Source organism: Phodopus roborovskii, unplaced genomic scaffold, assembly GCF_943737965.1.
Source record: "Phodopus roborovskii unplaced genomic scaffold, PHOROB, whole genome shotgun sequence".
In the NCBI taxonomy this organism is placed as follows: domain Eukaryota; kingdom Metazoa; phylum Chordata; class Mammalia; order Rodentia; family Cricetidae; genus Phodopus; species Phodopus roborovskii.
Window position 1 is genome coordinate 60,308,595 of NW_026126480.1, and position 20,416 is coordinate 60,329,010.

The 20,416-nt window shown below is 38.0% G+C and overlaps 1 protein-coding gene across 1 annotated transcript; it reads left to right on the forward strand.

Moving 5' to 3' along the window:
* The first annotated feature begins 391 nt into the window (after positions 1-391).
* LOC127227772 (olfactory receptor 10Q1) lies at positions 392-1,339 on the forward strand. The gene has a single exon (XM_051192112.1). The coding sequence runs from the start codon at positions 392-394 to the stop codon at positions 1,337-1,339; it is 948 nt and encodes a 315-aa protein (XP_051048069.1).
* The last annotated feature ends 19,077 nt before the right edge of the window (positions 1,340-20,416 follow it).

A 20,416-nucleotide genomic window follows, 5' to 3' on the forward strand; every position in this document is an offset into this window, starting at 1 on the left:
TATCTAATTTTAAACACACTCACAACATATCTTTGTCCTTTTAAAGGGTGTATACAAAATATAACCTTCTACATACAAACAAAATTTTAGCATTTCTCAGGTGAATTAAAATGCTAAAACAAATTAGTGAAGGTATTTGAGCAGAAGATTCTACAGGTTTTATCTAGACATTTTCCATAGATGAGCATCTCAATTTCTAATGAAGATTTATAAGGAAAAGTATGTCAGACATTTTAACTGTGAATTAATCTTCCAACATTGGAATTGAAACGAAATTATAAGAAGGAAATCACAGACCAAAACTCGTATTCCTGCTCCCTGTTTTTCCTTAGGCTGGAAGCAACTCAGTAAATGAGAGGTCCCCACCCCACCCACTATTTTTTCAGAAGACATGGTGACTGAGAAACTTGTACTCAATCAATCTGGGTCCCCCGAGTTCGTTTTCCGTGTGTTCACCAATGTCCCTGAATTCCAGGCTCTCCTCTTCACACTCTTCCTCCTGCTGTATTTGATGATCCTCTGTGGCAACACTGCAATCATCTGGGTGGTATGCACACACAGCTCCCTGCGCACGCCCATGTATTTCTTCCTGGGCAGTCTGTCTCTCCTAGAAATCTGCTACACCACAGATGTGGTGCCTTTGATGCTTTCGAACATCTTCGGAGCCCAGAATCCCATATCATTATCTGGTTGTGGAACACAAATGTTCTTCTTTGTAACTCTAGGAAGCACTGACTGCTTTCTATTGGCTGTCATGGCCTATGACCGGTATGTGGCCATCTGCCACCCTCTACACTACAGCCTCATCATGACCCAGAATCTGTGCATTCAGATGGTGCTGGGCTCCTTGGGCCTGGCACTTTTTCTGTCCTTGCAGCTCACTGCCTTAATTTTCACCTTGCCCTTCTGTGGACATCACAGGGAAATCAATCACTTCCTCTGTGATGTGCCCCCAGTTCTGCGCCTGGCCTGTGCTGACATCCATGTGCACCAGGCTGTGCTCTATGTTGTGGGCATCCTGGTGCTGACAGTCCCATTCCTGCTGATTTGCATCTCCTATGTATTCATTGCGTCCACAATCCTGCGCATGCGCTCTGCAGAAGGCCGCCAACGAGCCTTTTCCACCTGTTCCTCCCACCTCACTGTTGTCTTGCTACAGTATGGCTGCTGTAGCCTGGTTTACTTGAGGCCCCGCTCCAGCACCTCAGAGGATGAGGACCGCCAAATTGCCCTGGTCTACACCTTTGTCACCCCATTACTCAACCCTCTGATTTACACCCTTCGAAATAAAGATGTAAAAGGTGCGCTGAGAACCTGCACCTTCCATAAAGCAGTCTGAGTGGAGTTACAGATGTCAGGAGATAACAGGACACTTGGGTGGGCGACTGTCAGTTATATCATTAAATTGAGAAGAACAATTATATTATTTGTTGTTGTTCACATCACATGAAATGTTTTTGCAACCATGTATTACCCAGACTCACATTTTTGAACTTATAAAATAATTTTAAAATTTAAATAGAACTTCTAATATGAGAGCACTGTCCTACTTCACTTTGTTTCAATGATTCTCAGTTCACACAAGCAGTTGCTTTATTGAGAACCTCACATACATGCTGCATCTGAATAAAGGCTGTTGTCTGTTTGCATGCATCCTCTCGAGAAGGCAGACATGCTCCTTGTATAAAAATGGGTTAATTATATTTTTTAATAGTGAATATTTTCTAAAATAAACTTTTATCTGTGTTTGATGTGAAGATATAGTCATCAATTGCTTATTCAATGTATATGAATTTTTCGTTGGTGGCTTCATCTACTTTTCCTGGTAAGGAAACAGGAATTAGCTTTCATAAGGACAGCTAGAATAGTGAAGCAAGACCTAACCTTGTGGATATCAACAGATAGCCTCTGTTCTTGAAATTCTAGTATCAAAGTATCTTCCATCCTCCTCTCCTTCCTTCCTTCCTCCCCCCCACCCCCTCCATCCATTCCTTCTTTCTTTCTCTTTCTTTCTTTCTTTCTTTCTTCCTTTCTTTCTTCATTCCTTCCTTTTCTTGTTGATTCCTGGTCCTGGATGCACTCAGCTACTCTTCCTCCCATTTCTGTTTCAGGCTGGTACTTGCTTGTGTACTTCCTTTCCAGTGTATAGGCTAAGAAGTAAAACACTCAAGTAAATACACATTTAAGTAGAAGTCGTTATTCTTTGTTGTTCACAGTAGATTTTCTCTGTTCAGTCTCATCCTGTACTGCCAAGAACAGTGTTCACCAGGGGTTAACCTGCCCCAGTACAGTTATGGGAATTTGCTAAGATAAAATTTGTAAGATAAAAAGAGTCATTCTCATTATCTCTAAGGTCCATGTGTTTTATAGATGGCCTGAGAAAATGGCATAGATTTTCTGTATATAATATGAATCTCTCTAGCAAAAATCATGAAATGTTTATACTCTTTAACTCTATAATTTACTGGTGAATTAAAAAATGCCCCAATGAAATGGCTTGAAACTAAGAAACTAAATTTAATCCACCAGGGCACAATAGTAAACTAATTGCCATTGAATTAATTTTTAACAATATACTTCATATGATTGACTGTATGATGCAAAGACATAGCAATACGACTCTTTATTTCAACTTGGAATTTTACTCATCCATCAGTCTTGGCACTATATGCCATTACCCATTGACTCATCTCAGTAGCTGACTACCTCATTCTACCTAATGAAATCAACCTAATTCACAGCCTCTGATGCTATATTCCATGCTGTATGAGCTGATAAAGAATCATTGTGCCAATACTTCCCACAAAAAATATTGTTTGTCTTATTGACTCAGAAGAAAAGCCTTAGTGAAAAATGCAGGTTTCATCTTCCTACTTGGCTACATAAAAACTTCCTTTGTGGTAAGATACAAAGGCAAGTTTCTTGATTCTAGATATATATATATATATATATATATATATATATATATATATGGACAGATATACAAAAGATCGATACATGATGTGTAGGTAAATAGATGATAGATAGACAGATAGGTAGATGATAGATATAAATATATATGATAAGTAGATAGATAATAGGCCTGTTGATATATAACTAGATAAATGGATACCCATTCTTTTTCATTACTTCTTTATCTTAAATATTAGTTATGAACATAGGTGACACACATGTCATAAAAAGGTTAATACATGTGTATGTTTTTCCCTAATGATTACACAGTGAATGTTTTTATTTGAATGTTAGGATGGCCATGTAAGTGTTATAAAAAATAAATAATTTGGCAGAGTTTCTGATATGCAATACCCCTTCTCTATGTGTGTTTTGGGTATGGTCCTAACTTCCTAGTGTATTGGGAATCATTCTATTCTCCTCTTCCATACCATAAATCAAGATTTTAATTGCAACCTTTAGTATAAAGAGCTTAGGTACTCCATGGATTGTTCAGGCCTGAATAGGATATCTATATCATATCTTTTCTCAAGGTGGTACTAACATTGGAGAAAAGGGACAAGAAAGATTGTAATAGCAAGAGGTTGGGAAGAATTGCTGCAAAACTATTCTTTGAATATAACAAAGTGTTAATCTCAGGAACTCAAAGTGTTCTTGGGTGATTATTACAAGATCGAAACATCTAAAATTCCAACATAGATAAAGAAGGGGATCATTAAATCCTATCTCTAGCTGAGGAGGTTTGGCCAGTGATGTAATTCTCCTTGTTTGCTACAGAAAACCTTTATCTTAATTATGACAACACCAAATAAATACTCTGGAAATATCTTTATCTGATGACTCAAATTTCTCCAAGAAGACTAGAAAATGTGCATGCATTTTGACTTATGAGTGGTATATTCCATGGACTACAACATTTTAAGAAAATTTTAGTTTTTCTAAATGTGTTATTTTATGTGTATATATATATCCTCAGTGTACTAGTATAACTTACAGTTTCTTTTAATTAATTGAAGTTTATATTATATTGCTAAAACATAAGAGAAAAGATTAATTTCTATTCACATGGTATTATTAACTATGTATATAAGAAAAGTACATACTATAACTCAGTATTTTGTCTCTACTTTTTGTCCTTCATTTTAATTTTTCTTTTATTGAAAAGAGATCTGTTTTTTCTTTATTTTATAAATTTATTTGATTTTATTTTATATAACAAAGTCCAATTAAATGAAAACAAACATTTATACACAATATTTGGGAATTTGGGCGTTGTTCTTTCCAAACTACTTCCTGCTGGTTAGGGGCACTGTCATGGGTGATTCAAAGAAGATTCAGAAATCCTGGCTGTAGTCTGTAAGGCTGCTTTGTCCAGCTGTTTTGAATGTAGGATCACCTTGTACTGTTTCAGGCAGACTGGCGTGATCAAACCACATTAGTCTGGAAGGAATCCACATCTTTTCATTTTCTGTGGAAACAAAAATAGAAATCCTTTTCCCCAGTAACTTGTCCTTCAAGTAAAATTTTGGAGTCAAAGCATTTCTTTTATTTAATTTATTATTTGACATGTCGATCCCAGTTCCCTCTCCCTCCAAACCTCCCTAATTCCCTCCCTTCCTCCCTCCCTCCTTGCCTCCCTTTTACCCTCTCTGCCCTCTCACATGCACTCTAACCACCCTCCCCTGCCATGCCCCCACCCAATTCCATATGTTGGGGAATGCCATCCAGTTGGGGTCATGTAGATCTGACAGGTCCTGTGAACTAGGGACTAGGGCTTCTCTCCTGTCTCTAGATTAAGGCAGTTATCCCTCCATGGGGGGATATGTTCACAAAGTCCGTTTGTGCACCAGGGATACATCCTGGCTCCACTGTCTGAGGTCTCTTAGACTGCTCAGTCCTTCTGGCTAAGACCCATATTCAGGGGGGGCCTGAGTCAGTCCCATGCTGGATCCCAGCTATCAGTCTATTGGCCGTTGGCTCCTCCTTGTTCAGGTAAGCTGTCTGTATGTGTTTCTGCCGCATGGTCTTGTCCTCTCCATCTGCATCTGGGTTCTAGTTTGACTCAGAGTTTATGTATGGGCATTTGATCCTGTTTTCAAAATTCACAGGCAAGTGGATGGCACTTGAAGAAACCATCCTGAATGAGGTAACCCAGTCACAAAAAGAGGAACACAGTATGTACTCACTCATATATGGCTTTTAGACCTAGAGAAAAGGATCTCCAGCCTATAATTCACATCACCAGAGGAACTAGGATATAAGGTGTATTCTAAGTGATTCATATAACTGGGAAGGGACAAGTCCCCCAGAGCTCAGGTGAAGTGGGGGGCAGCGAATGGAGAGAGTAGGAGAAAATGAGGGGGAGGAAAGGAAAACATGTGCGACCAGGAAGATTGAGCCTGGATAGGAATAGAAGATAGGAAAGAGAGAGAGAGAGAGAGAGAGAGAGAGAGAGAGAGAGAGAGAGAGAGAGAGAAAATGAGGGGGAGGAAAGGAAAACATGTGCGACCAGGAAGATTGAGCCTGGTTAGGAATAGAAGATAGGAAAGAGAGAGAGAGAGAGAGAGAGAGAGAGAGAGAGAGACAGAGACAGAGACACAGAGAGAGAACATAAAAGAGGGAGCCAATATTGGTTTGAAGATAAAATTGAACACAAAGAAAGGTCTAGAGAACTACAAGACTGCTCCCAACTAACAATTTGAGCTTCCGTGGAAAGGCTATCATAAATGCCCTTCCCCGGAGAGTGAGATCAACAACTAACTTCTCCATGGAGTTCTGTTTTCATACACCATATCTGGTTATGGTTTTCTCTTCCACTACTCCTCTCAGTACATCTCAAAGCTATTGGTGGAATTATATTCCACAACATTTACCCTGTTTCTGTCTCTTTTTAGAAAACAGGTAACTAAGGAATAAAAATAAAATATATTAAGATTTAAAAGACAAATAATAATAAGATAAATGATAAACAGCCCATAAAATGGCACAAGAAACAGATACAGGTGCAGAGACCACCTCATTGCATACTCAGAAAACTCCTTAAAAAGAAAAACCAGAATCTATAATATGTGTACAAAACCCATAGGACAAAATAATAAATTAATAAATAAATAAGCAATAAATAAGAGCAATAATCACACACAAAAAAGATCTGTCATGACATTATGAGACAAGAAACGACCAAAGATTTAACTGAGTTCATTTCCTGTTAGCCATCTGCTAGTAGCTGGGCATGCAGTCTACGCTTATAATTGAATAGATTATTTACCCAGTGAAACTTCCTAGGGAAAAAATAATTTGTGATCTGCACTAGTTATTAATTGAGGATAGCTTCTTGTTTAAGGATGAAGGCATGTGTCCATTTTTCCTCTCAGCTTAAGAACATATCATCTAGTGCAGATCTTTCAGGGCTTTGTGCATTGTGCATGTAGCTTTCATCTCTGTGAGTCCATATGTGTTTTGGTACTTCTGTGTTTAATGAGCCTTGTTTCCTTGATGTTGCCTAGCTCATCTTGCTCTTACATTATCTGCCTATACTTACACAAGATTCCTTAAGCAACAGGGGAGAGGCTACCTTAAATGCTCTTCCTTGATAATGAAATTGGTGACTGCCTTATATGCCATCCTAGAGACTTCATCCAGTAGCTGATGGAAGCAGAAGCAGATACCACAGTTAAACACTGAACTCTTGGATTGAAGTTGCAGACAGGGAGGAGTGATGAACAAAGGGGTCCAGAGCAGGCTGGAGAAATCCACAGAAACAGCTGACCTAAACAAGGGGGAGCTCATGGACTCCAGTCTGATAGCTGAGATACCAGCATGGGACCGACCCAGACCCCCCTGAATGTGGGTGTTAGAAGGCCTGGGCAGTCTTTGGGGGCCTCTGGTAGTGGATCAATATTTAACCCCTAATATACAAATGGACTTTGGAAGCCCATTCCACATAGAGAGATACTCTCTCAGCGTAGACACATAGAGTAGGGCCCAGGCCCTGCTCCAAATGATAGGACAGTCTTTAAAGACTCCCCAAAGAATGCCTCACCCTCCCTGGGGAGCAGAAAGGGGATGCAATAGGGGTTAGGGGGACAGGGTAGAAGGGGTGGGTGAGGTAACTGAGGTAAAGCAAGCTTATTTCAAATTTATATAAAAGTATTATCATAAAAAAACCAACCAATTTAGAACTGGACATTCAGAGGTCTCTGATTCTCTGCATATCGTCTACATGTGGATCTCTGGATTTGCATGTGTTCTAATCTACTGCTGGAGGAGGCTAGTCTGACAATGGCTAAGTAATGCACCAGTCTATTTTTCTTTTGTAGAAGTGTAGTATTTGATTTTGTCACAAGTCCCAGAGTTGTCTTGTCTTGGGTTCTTGGTCACCCAGGCAACATAAGGTATGGATTTCATCTCACGGAATAGGCCTTAAATCAAAGCAGATGGAGGTTGTCCACGCATTCAAGCTTTGTGTGACCATTGGTCTAGTGTTTATTGTTGGCAGAACACTTTTGTGTACCTAAGGATTTGTGACTGGATTGGTGTTAACATTTGTCCTTTGGTAGCATTAAGAGTACATTCTAGAATAAAGTACACTAGCCAGTATTAGTGAAGGTTCTGTGTATGCACAAGCTTTATTTATCCATGTTCAATGAGTTGTGTGGTGTTAGTGGTGTTATTTTTAGGAATAGGACCTTGCTTGTCAGTTTATTGAGAGCAATCTATAGTTTTGCAACATGCTGGATTGTTTGGAGATTCCCATGGGACTCCTTTTCCCAACGACTCAAATAGATGTAACCCATTCCTGGTTAAAAAACAAACAAACAAACAAACAAAGCAAAAAAACCAAAAACTTCATTTGGTGATGAGAGATGTCCAGTTGGGGCTCTGCTTTACCATTAAATAGCAAGTTCATTTAGACCACCTTCATATATTTAAATATTTTAGGAAGATTCTGTTGTATTAGGTTTCCATTTGACTCACAAATTGTCCTTAAATTTATTTGGCTCTCTCCTCATCTTTACTTCTCCCCATTTGATCTGCCCAGGCCAGTATCTGCCGTCACATGGATCTGTAATTACTTATTCTATTCCCACTCCCTAGGTAAAACTGTCTCTCACCCTTAGCCCCTTACTCAATGCTTAACCCCAGTGGTTTTATGGATTATAACTTGCTTATCTCTAACTTAACAGCTAACATCCACATATAATCAGATACAAACCATAATTATCCTTCCTTGTCTGAGTTACCTTACTCAGGAACATGAATATTATCCTAGTTTCATTCATTTACATGTGACTTTTATGATTTAATTTATAATAGCAGAATAATATTCTGTTGTGTATATGTACCACATTTGTTTTATCCATTTGTCTGTTAATGGACATTCGGGTTGTTTATCATTTCAAGGCCAGTGACTAGCTGATGAGAATTAGTCATAGAGGATACAAGAATATGGAGAGGGAAGATAGACAGGATGGAGAAAGGAGGGATTTGGAATTCACTTTCTGTAATAGAAAAAATAAAAGACCCAGAGACTGATACTGGGGTTAAAGTTTTAAAGTGAAGATCAGAAAAGCAAAACAATCACTAACTCTTACCTCTACCTCAGTTCAGACCAAAAGGACAATCCTCAAACTTTTCCTGACTACTGCTCCTCAGATTCACTCAGACTGCTATGCTCTCCTCAACAGGGATAGAGACTACTTCTCAGACTGAATGTCTCTACCTTTTATACCTCTCAAATCCTTGGATTAAAGTCATGAGCTATGATTCAATCTCCCGTATCCCTGGGAGGTCTTGGGCACAGAAATCCATCTGTCTTTCTTCTGAGTCCTGGGATTAAAGTCATGTACCACCACTGCTTGGCTTACTCTATAGCTAATTAATGTGGCAACACTCAGGCAAGCTTCAATAAATTATAAATAATAAATCACCACAGCTGTCTGTCTTCAATCATAGATGTATGGAGATAATAGGCACTGGCTAGGACTCTAGCAAGAAAGGAAAAGTCAGCAGGTTACTTCTCTGCTTCTTTGATCGTTATAAGGATTTTACCCTAATATCTGACTCTCATGTTTTTAATGGTAATATAACAATTCAGCAAAACACAAAATTTTAGCACATAAAATGGGGCACAGCTTCTGAAGCTGCCTCTTCTACTTGTCATTGCAGTGGCATCACTGCACTGTTCCTCATTTCCTCATTTCACTTGCCACGGTCAGCTCTTGAATTGTAGCCACCTGCCATAGACTCTGTCCTTAGGTGGCCCCTGTTCCCTCGCCTTCTATATCCTTTCCTCACAGGACAGTCTCATGTGGGTCCAGTCTCTGGGCCAACACCATGCCAGCCAAGCCTCCTTGACAAATACACATGCCCACTCAGACTACCACTTCTGCTTCTGCTGCCAGAAAACCCAGCCCTGATGTTGCAGCCACTGACATTGTGGACAAACTGAAAAGTCAGAAAATGTGGTGAAACACCAGGGAATTCTTACAGAGAGAATTAGGTTATATTAAAAGAATATTCTCTTGTTAAGAATGGAGCTAAGAGTCTATACAATGAAAATATGTATTGCTTAAAAATTAACAATGAAGGGATAACTGACAGCTAAAACTGGCATAAAATTGATTATAATTATTATCAGCTTGTTAATTTGTATTTTATACTTTAAAAATGGTTTGATAACCATGTCAAATATGAAACATTACCTGATAAGATAACACACTTTAGAAAGACTTACTATTGAAAGATACAATACAATATGTGGCTACTCAAGCCAGGACTTTACTTTCTCATCACACCAAGACTGGACAACTAGCTTTTCCATGACTCACCCATTATCTCAATTTTCCGAAATGGCCCTAAAGATGCCATTAGTCCAAGGCAATGGAAAGTAATTTCAAGAACAAAATGCCCACATTTCAAAGAGATTGGGTGACTAGTGTTTGATCATTCAGTGGGTTATGAATGTTTGACATTGTTTATGAGAGTTAGTTTCAAATTGTTACTGGTCATGGTAAGAGAGGAAACTGAGCAAAGGAGGAAAGATTCAAGGATGTGTCTCTGAAAAGTTAAAGCAGGGGGTGGGGATATAGGAATGATAGGATAAAGGGTCTAGTATGGACTCTACTTTTAAACTAAAAGGCAACTACTACTTTCAAATAAATTTCTTTTGTATAGGTTTTTTTTTCTATTGGTAAAAAAATTAAGGGTTTTGTTTTTGTTATAACATACTATATATATGTTTCTACTCTTGTTTAAGGTATTGTTTGTACCGATACAGCTCATTTAAAATGGTAATGTAAGGTTCTAGTCTTTGAAATCTATTTTCATAAGATGTTTAGCTTGATTAAGAAATGCAAGTTAGTGGTTAGTCATCTATTACAATCAAACTTTTAGTCATGATAGGTATGTACTTAAGATTAAGCGGCATATTTTAGATAAGCAGGTGGTCTTCAAATACTTAAGAAATCTATAGAACATGCCATTTAAGGTGTTTTAATAACATAAGGCTTTTCATGACAGTGAGATATGTCTGTTCCTAAAAACATCAAACTACTTGCAAAAAAAAATAATAATGGGAGCCATGTGGAGTTTGTGTTCATTGTGGCAAAGTTAGCAATTTTGAAACAAACTGCCCTTGCCTGGACTTCTGATAGTATGCTGTCCAGATTGGACAAGCAGTACACAAAAGATTGGAACTTCTGACCTTTGCAAGAAAGTGAAGAACAGTTCTTCAAAACTTCCTGCTTCACAGAAAAGTCTGTCAGATACTCTAGGACTGCAGGCCAAAGATGGATGTCCCAAAATTTCAAAGAATTCTTGGGTCTCTGTGCAGGCAGACAGTTCTCTCTCTCCTTTCTGTGGTTTTGGAAGTCATTTACTCGCCCTTCCTGTTTACTGTTATGGTAATATTTTGCCCTTCTTGGGTCTCTGATGGGGGTTGAAGACTAGATAGTTATACTATTTTCTTTTGTTACTAAATTCAGAAATAAAACTTATTTTTATGCTTACTTTTTCATTTAAATTAGAAACAATCTTATTTTACTTATCAATCCCAGTTTTCTCACCCTCCCACCCTCCCAGGCCCTTCATGTCCCCCCATCCCATTCCCCTTCTGCTCCCCAGGGAGGGTGGGATCCTCCATGAGGGATCATCAAAGTCTTTCACATCATTTGGGGTAGGTCCTAGGCCATCCAGCATGTGTCTAGACTGTGAGAATATCCCTCTATGGGGAATAGGTTCCCAAAGCCCATTCATACACTAGTGATAAATATTGTTCCCCTACCAGAGGCCCCATAGACTGACTGCCCAGTCCTCCTAACACCCACATTCAGGGGGTCTGGGTCAGCCCTATGGTAGTCCCCCATCTGAAGTCCATGAGCTCCCCCTCAGACAGAATGCAAGGAACTCCTGTCTGCTTTTGCCTTATATTCCTTACTCTGCCCAGCCATATCATTCCATTTCCATTTCTTTTTCTTTTATTTTTTAATCTTAAGGTTGTGCTGTTGGTTTTTTTTTATTTATAATTTTTTTATAACAAAGTCCATTTAAATGAAAACAAAAATTTGTAGACAATATTTGGGAATTTGGGCATCATTCATTCCATCATTCATTCCAAACTACTTCCTGCTGGTAAGGGGCTCTGTCATGGGGGATTCTAAGAAGATGCAGAAATCCTGACTGTAGTCTTCAAGGCTGCTTTGTCCAGCTGTTTTGAATGTAGGATCACCTGGTACTCTGTTTCAGGCCATCTGGCTTGATCAAACCACATGAGTCTGGAAGGAATCCACCGCTTTTCACTTTCCATGGAAACAAAAATAGAAATCCTTATCCCCAGTAACTTGTCCTTGAACTTAAATTTTGGAGTCAAAGCATTTCTTATTTATTTTTAATCTATTATTTTACATGTAGATCCCAGTTCCCTCTTCCTCCCTTCCTCCCTTTTACCCTCTCTGCTCTCTCACATGCACACTAACCACCCTCCTACCCTGCACCCAAATTCCATATGTAGGGGAATGCCATCCAGTTGGGGTCATGTAGATCTGACAGGTCATGTGAAGTACGGACTAGGGCTTCTCTCCTGTCTCTAAGTTAAGGAAGTTATCCCTCCATGGGGGATATGTTCGCAAAGTCCTTTTGTGCACCAGGGACACATCCTGGCTCCACTGTCTGAGGTCTCTTAGACTGCTCAGTCCTTCTGGCTAAGACCCATATTCAGTGGGGGCCTGAGTCAGTCCCCTGCTGGATCCCAACTATCAGTCTGGGGGCCAGTTAGCTCCTCCTTGTTCAGGTAAGCTGTCTGTTATGTGTTTCTGCCACATGGCCTTGTCCTCTCCATCTGCATCTGGGTTCTAGTTTGACTCAGTGTTTATGTATGGGTGTTTGTTCCTGTTTCCAACAGGTATTAGATGAGGGCTCCATGGATAAGTTAGTTGTTGATCTCACTATTCGGGAAGGGCATTTATGGTAGCCTTTCCAGGGATGCTCAAATTGATAGTTAGCAGCAGTCTTGTTCTCTAGACCTTTCTTTGTGTTCAATTTTATCTTCAAACCAATATCAGCTCCCTCTTTTATGTTCCTCTCTCTCTCTCTCTCTCTCTCTCTCTCTCTCTCTCTCTCTCTCTCTCTCTCTCTCTCTCTCTCTCCCCTTTGTTCCGTTCCTAACCAAGCAGAATCTTCCTAGTCGCACGTGTTTTCCTTTCCTCCCCCTCGTTTTCTCCTACTTCTCTCTCCATTCGCAGCCCCCCAACTTCCCCTGTGCTCTGGGGAACTTTTCCTTCCTGCTTCTGTGAGGGACATTATATGAATCTCTTAGAATACACATTGCATTCTAGTTCCTCTGGTGGTGTGAATTATAGGCTGGTGATCCTTTGCTCTAGGTCTAAAATCCATATATGTGTGAGTACATACTATGTTCCTCTTTTTTGTGACTGGGTTACCTCATTCAGGATGGTTTCTTCAAGTGCTATCCACTTGTCTGTGAATCTCAAGATACCATTATTTTTTTCTGCAGAGTAGTATTCCATTGTGTAGATGTGGCACATAATCATTATCCATTCTTCAATTGAGAGGCTTCTAGCTTGCTTCCAGGTTCTTGCTATTACAAATAGTTCTACTATGAACATAGTTGAACAGATGTCTTTGTTGCATGGATGTGGATCATTTGGGTATATGCCTAAGAGGGGGATTGTCATGTCCTGTGGTAAACTAATTCCCATTTTCCTGAGGAACCACCATACTGATCTCCAAAATGGCTGTATGAGTTTGCACTCCCACCAGCAGTGGAGGAGTGTTCCCCTTTCTCCACATCCTCTCCAGCATGAGTCTTCATTGGTGTTTCTAATATTAGCCATTCTGGCAGGAGTAAGATGGTATCTCAAAGTTGTTTTGATTTGCATTTCCCCTGATAGCTAAGGATGTGGAGCACTTTCTTAAGTGTCTTTCAGCCTTTTTGATTTCCTCTATTGAGAATTCTTTCTTCAGTTCTGTACCCCATTTTTAATAGGGTTATTTGGTGTTTTGTTGAATAGTTTCTTGAGTTCTTTGTATATTTTGGAGATCAGCCCTTTGTCGGATATAGGATTGGTGAAAATATTTTCCCAGTCTCTGGGCTGCCATTTGGTCTTGTCCACTGTGTCTTTTGCCTGACAGAAGCTTCTAAGTTTGAAGAGGTCCCATTTATTAATTGTTTCTCTCAGTGTCTGTGCCCCTGGAGTTATGTTCAGGAAGCGGTCTCCTATACTAGTTTGTTAAAGGGTACCTCCTACTTTCTCTTCTAAGTGGTTCAATGTGGCTGGATTGATGTTGAGGTCTTTGATCCATTTGGACTTGAGTTATGTGCATGACAACAGACATGGGTCTATCTGCAGTCTTCTACACACCCTCATCCAATTGTGCCAGCACCATTTGTTGAAGATGCTGTCCTTGCCTCATTGTATAATTTTAGCTGTTTTGTAGAAAATCAGGTGATCATAGGTGTCTGGTTTAATATCAGGATTTTCAATTCTATTCCATTTGTTTACCTGTTTTTTTTTTTTTTTGGGTGTGTGTGTGTGTGTGTGTGTGTGTGTGTGTGTGTGTGTGTGTGTGTGCGTGCTCCAATACCAGGCTGTTTTCAGAATTATAGCTCTGTAGTAGAGCTTAAAGTCAAGAATGGTGATGCCTCCTGAAATTTTTTTATTGTATAGGGTAGTTTTGGCTATTCTGGGTCTTTTGCTTTTCCATATAAAGTTGATTATTATCCTTTCAAGGTCGATGAAAAATTGTGGTGGGATTTTAATGGGCATTGCATTGAATCTGTAGATTGCTTTTGGCAAGATTGCCATTTTTACTATGTTTATCCTACCTATCCAAGAGCATGGTAGATCTTTCCATTTTCTGATAACTTCTTTAATTTCTGTCTTTAGAGCCTCAAAGTTCTTATTATATAGGTCTTTTACTTGTTTAGTAAGCATTACACCAAGACACTTTATGTTGCTTGTGGCTATTGTAAAGGGTGATGTTTCTCTGATTTATTTCTCTGTCTCTTTGTTGTCTGAAAAAAGTAGGGCTACTGATTTTTTTTGAGTTTTTCTTGTACCCTGCTAGTTTGCTGAATGTGTTTATCAGCTGTAGGAGTTCCCTGGTAGAGTTTATTGGGTTGCTTATGTAAACTATCATATCATCTACAAATAGAGTCAGTTTGACTTCTTCCTTTCCAATTTGGATTCCCTTGATCTCCTTTTGTTGTCGTATTGCTTTAGCTGTAACTTCTAGTACGATATTGAAGAGATATGGAGAGAGAGGGCAGCCTTGTCTTGTTCCTGATTTTAGAGGAATTGGCTTAAGTTTCTCTCCATTCATTTTGATGTTGGCAGTTGGTTTGCTGTATATTGCTCTTATTATATTTAGGTATGTTCCTGTTATCCCTGACCTCTCCAAGATCTTTATCATGAAAGGGTGTTAAATTATGTCGAAGGCTTTTTCAGCATCTAGGGAGATAATCATATTGCTTTTCTTTTTCAGTTTGTTTATATGGTGGATCACGCTGATAGATTTTTGCATGTTAAACCATCCCTGCATTCCAGGGATGAAGCCTACTTGGTCATGGTGGATGATTTCTCTGATGTATTCTTGAATTCAGTTTGCCGATATTTTATTGAATATTTTTGCATCGATGTTCATCAGGGATATTGGTCTGTAGTTTTCTTTCTTAGTTGTGTCTTTGTGAGGCTTGGGTACCAAGGTATTGTGGCCTCATAAAAAGAGTTTGGCAATGAACCTTCTGTTTCTATTTTGTGGAACAGTTTGAGAGTAGTGGTATTAGTTATTCTTTGAATGTCTGGTAAAATTCTGCACTGAATCCATATGTCCCTGAAATTTTTTTGGTTGGAAAGCTTTCAATGACTGCTTTTATTTCATTGTGGGTTATAGGTTGTTTGTGTGTGTTCTTGATTTAATTTTGGTAAGTGATAGTTATCCAGAAATTTGTCCATTTCCTTTGAAATTTCAATTTTTGTGGAATACAGATTTTCAAAGTATGAACTGAAAATTGTCCTCTGTGTATGTTGCTATGTTCCCCTTTTCGTTTCTGATTTTGTTAATTTGCATGTTTTCTCTCTGCTTTTTCGTTAATATGGATAAAGGTTTTTCTATGTTTTTGATTTTCTCAAAAAAAAAAAAAAAAAAAAAAAAAAAAACAACTCTTCATTGCATTGATTTTTTTGTATTGTTTTCCTGGTTTCTATTTTGTTGATTTCAGCCCTCAAGTTGATTATTTCCTGGCGTCTACTCCTTCGGGGTCACCTCCTTCTCTTTGTTCTATGTCTTTCAGTTGTGCTGTTAATTCTCTTGTGACTATCCTCTGTTTTCTTCATATGGGCACTTATTGCAATGAACTTCCCTTGCAGCACTGCTTTCAAGGTGTCCTATAAGTTCAGCTATGTTGTGTCCTCCTTCTAGTTGAATATTATAAAGTCATTAATTTCTTTCTTTATTTCTTCTTTGACCTAGATGTGGTTCAATTGCACTTTGTTTAGTTTCCATGAGTTTGCAGGTTTTCTGCTATTTGTGTTGTTGTTAAATTCCAATTTTAAAGCACGGTGGTCTGATAAGGTACAGGGGACTATTCCTATTCTCTTATATCTGTTGAGGTTTATTATGCCACCTAGTATGTGGTCGATTTTAGAGACGGCAAGAAGGTTCCATACCTTCCAAGAAGGTATATTCTTTTGTGTTTGGATGGAATGTTCTATAGATGTCTGTTAACCCCAGTTGAGATGTAACATCTGTTAGTTCTTTTGTTTCTTGGTTGAGTTTCTGATTTGTGGTCCTGTCTAGTGTTGAGAGTGGTTGTATTGAAGTCTCCCACTATAAGTGTGTGAGATTTTATATGAGCTTTGAGTTTTAGTAGTGTTTCTTTTACGAATGTGGGTGACTTTGTATTAGGGGCATAGATGTTCAGAACTGAGACTTTGTGTTGATGGATTTCTCCTGTGATAACTATGAAATGACCATCTTCATCTCTTTTGCTTTGAAGATATTAGGATAGCCATGCCTGCTTGCTTCTTGGTTCCATTTGATTGGAAAATCTTTTCCCAACCCTTTACCCTGAGGTAATGTCTATCTTTGAAGCTTAGATGTGTTTCTTGTATGCAGCAGAAGGATAGATTCTGTATTCATATCCATTCTGTTAGACTGTGTCTTTTTATAGGTGAGTTAAGACCACTAATGTTGAGGGAAAGTAAGGACCATTGATTGTTGATGCTTGTTTGTTTTAGGTTTGTTGTTGGCAGAGGTAATGTGATTATATTTGTTCTGCTTTACCCTTGGTTTCTGGTGTAGTTAGATTATCTGTTGCCTGTATTTTTGTGGACATAGTTACCTTCCTTGGGTTGGAGTTTTCCTTCCAATACTTTCTGTAGGGTTGGATTTGTAGATACGCATTGGGAAAATCTGGTTTTGTCATTAAATGTCTTTTTTTATTCATCTATAGTGATTGAGAGTTTTGCTGGGTATATAGCCTAGGCTGGCATCCGTGTTCTCTTAATACTTTTAGAACGTCTATCCAGGACCTTCTGGCCTTGAGGGTTTCCAGGGAGAAGTCAGGTGTAATTTTGATAGGTCTGCCTTTATATATTACCTGTCCTTTTTCCTTCGCTGCTCTTAATATTCTTTCTTTATTCTGTATGCTAGGTGTTTTGATTATTATATGTCGAGGGGTCTTTTTTCTTTGGTCCAGCCTATTTGGGGTTCAGTATGCTTCTTGTACTTTCATGGGCATGTCCTTCTTCAGATTTGGAAAAGTCTTCCTCCATAATTTTGTTGAATATATTTTCGGCACCTTTGAGCTGTGATTCCTCACCTTCCGCTATGCCTATTATTCTTAGGTTTGGCCTTTTCACGGTGTCCCATATTTCCTGGATGTTTTGTGTTAAGGATTTGTTGGATTTATGATTTTCTGTGGTCAATGAATCTATTTCTTCTAGTTTATCTTCTGTGCCTGAGATTCTCTCTTCCATCTCTTGAATTCTGTTGGTTATGCTTGGTTCTGTAGTTTCCGATTTTTTGTCCAGTTTTTCTATTTCCAGCACTCCTTTGGTTTGTGTTGCCTTTATTTTCTCTATTTCAGTTTTCAAGTCTTGAACAATTTCCTTCACCTGCTTAATTGTTTTTTCTTGGCTTTCTGTACTTTCTTTACTTTCCTTAAGGAATTTGTCCATTTCTTCCCCTTTTTTTGTTTGTTTTTTCCTCCATTTCTTTAAAGGATTTTCTCACATCTAATTTTTATCCCTTTTTTCTAAAAGACTCTCATATATTTTTCTTTATTGCCTTTCAAATTTATGACCTCTTTTTTATTAATTGGTATTGTTTGTGCATATATCATTTATGTATATGTGAATAAGGTATTGTTTGAAATCATATGTGTGTGTGTAATTTTAAATATAACCAGCTCAATCTGTATAATGTTACTTTCATGCACATAGATATTTATGCCTTCAGGCTGCAAATCTATTTATTGCTCTAGATTTCTTCATACTAAATTTGTTTTGTTTTGAAAAGGAAGAAAAGTGACTATATAGAAATTCTCAGTCTCTCTGTAAATCAATTTCTAGACATGACTGTCAGGGAATCTAGTTTAGGCAAATTGATGTGAAAAGATTGGCCCTACATGGGAACAACATTACTTATGTGTCTGTGGTTCTGGCTAAATATAAGGAAGAAAGAAAACTGAACACAAATAATCATCTCTGCCTGCTTCCTACGCTCTGACAGTAGGGTGTCCAGTAGCTTCCCCAAATTCTTATCACCCAGATATCCCCTTGGACTGTGGGCTGAAATAAAACCTTACTTTCTTATGTCTCGTTAAATCATTTTTGATATTATAGTATACTTACATAATAGTTTCTTCCCTTTCCTACTTCCAAACTGTTCCATATGTCCTTCTTTGTTTTCTTCAAATTTATTAACTTTCTTATCACTAGTTGTTATTATATACATATATGTATGTACTCACAAACACAACATAATAAATGCCCTATATATTATAACATGCTCAGTTCTTTTGTCAGATATTTTGTTCCCACAGCAATACAAGTATTAGTATCTAATACATAAAAAATTAAAGCCTGTGTCAAAATTCCCTCTTTTTCTATTTTATCTATATTTTTATAGCCATTTCTCACCAGGTCACCTTGGGAGGATATTCCCAGGAACCAAATTAATGATGATATTCTGTCTTAATTCTCAGAGTTGTTAGGACTAAAACAACATATTTCATCTCTAGATGTCCTGTAGTTATGCCTCAAGATGTGTAAAGTAAAAAAACATTCTTCTTCAGGCTAAAGAAGCTACAATCACACCAAAAACCTGCACTGAATTAAAAACCTACAAAAAAGTATGGACTAATTCTGTGAGTAGGCCAACCAGACATTTATCATTAAAAATGGCTGATTTCCCCAGGCTTACCTAGTGCTTGTGTTCATGGGACTTCACCCAAATCCCCATAAGGAGATCATCTTATTAATGGAAAAAAAACATATTCTTAAATGATAAAATCCTAAAATTAACAATAGTATGTACATCTCAATGATCAATTAAAATTGGCAAAAAGATGTATTGATATGTGCTTGATTTTGTGGGGTAGACAATATAAAGGACCAATGGTAGTTGTACAGGGGGTCCTTAAGACAGTGCTAATCATTCATGAGTAACAAACATTGAGACCATGTACCAACTTACTGAAAAACTATTCATTTCCAAATTGCTATGAATATAATTATCTTTAAGTATAATTTTAAATATATCCTATAGAAATAGCTCCACCAGAGACAACTAATATCTTCTTGGTACAAGACTGATAGATTTGCACATGCTGCATACTGAGGACATGTCTTCATTAAGGAAAATTCATACAGATATTTTATTCTCTACGATGTACATTCCATTTTCTTAGACATCATGGCATTCAAAAGAATCATTTAGATAGCTCATCAATCATCTTAATATTTTCATTTCAATGAACTTCTTACATTTTCTTTCTGGTATTAAAACAAGTATTTCTTACTATTGACTTAGAATCTACTATATGGCATATATGATGGGGTAGTAACAACTAATTCTGGTTACTGACAACATTGCTGTACTCCTCGATTTCATATTAATTTTATTATTCTTTTAAAAAGAAAATATTTCTTTATTTGCAAATTATGTGAATGATTGTTTTGCTTCATGTGTATACGTGTATTGCCCAAAGAAGCCAAAAGGGCACCCCACCCTGGAACTAGAGTTACAGACTGTTGTAAACAGCTATGTGGAAGCAGAGAACTAAACCCAGACTTTGTACTCTCTAACCAACAAGATATTTGTTTTAAGTGTACATGCTAAATAAGTATCTACAAAGTTAATTAAATTTTAAAAACAAATGCCTTTCTCTGTTCTTTGTTTTGTTTCATTTTATTTTACTTTTCCCTCCATTTATTTATTGTTTTTTCTTGGTAATATTATATTTTTATTTGTTCTTCTCTGACACAATACACCCTGACCTAAGTTTTCCCTCCCTCTATTCCTTCCAGTCTCTTCCTCCCCTCTGGTCAAGATCCACATTTCAACCATTTCCCTTCAGAAAAAAGAAGGCCTCATGGTGATATCAACCAAACACAGCATAACAAGGTATAATAAGACTAGGCACACATTCTCTCACATCAAGGTTGAATGAGGTAACCTGGTAGGAGAAAAGTTTTTTCAAGAGTAGGCACAAGGGTCAGAGACACCTTCATTTCCACTACTAATAGTACCACTGTTATGAGCAGTTTTTCTGTCAGCCAGGTCTCAGACCCTGTCATCCCCCAATATAACACACAGACATGCTGTATTAGATATAAAACTGTTGGCCTATTACTAGCATTTCTTATTGGCTAGCTCTGTTGTAAATATTAACCCATTTCTATTAATCTAAGTGTTTTTACATGGTCTTATCTTACAGGAG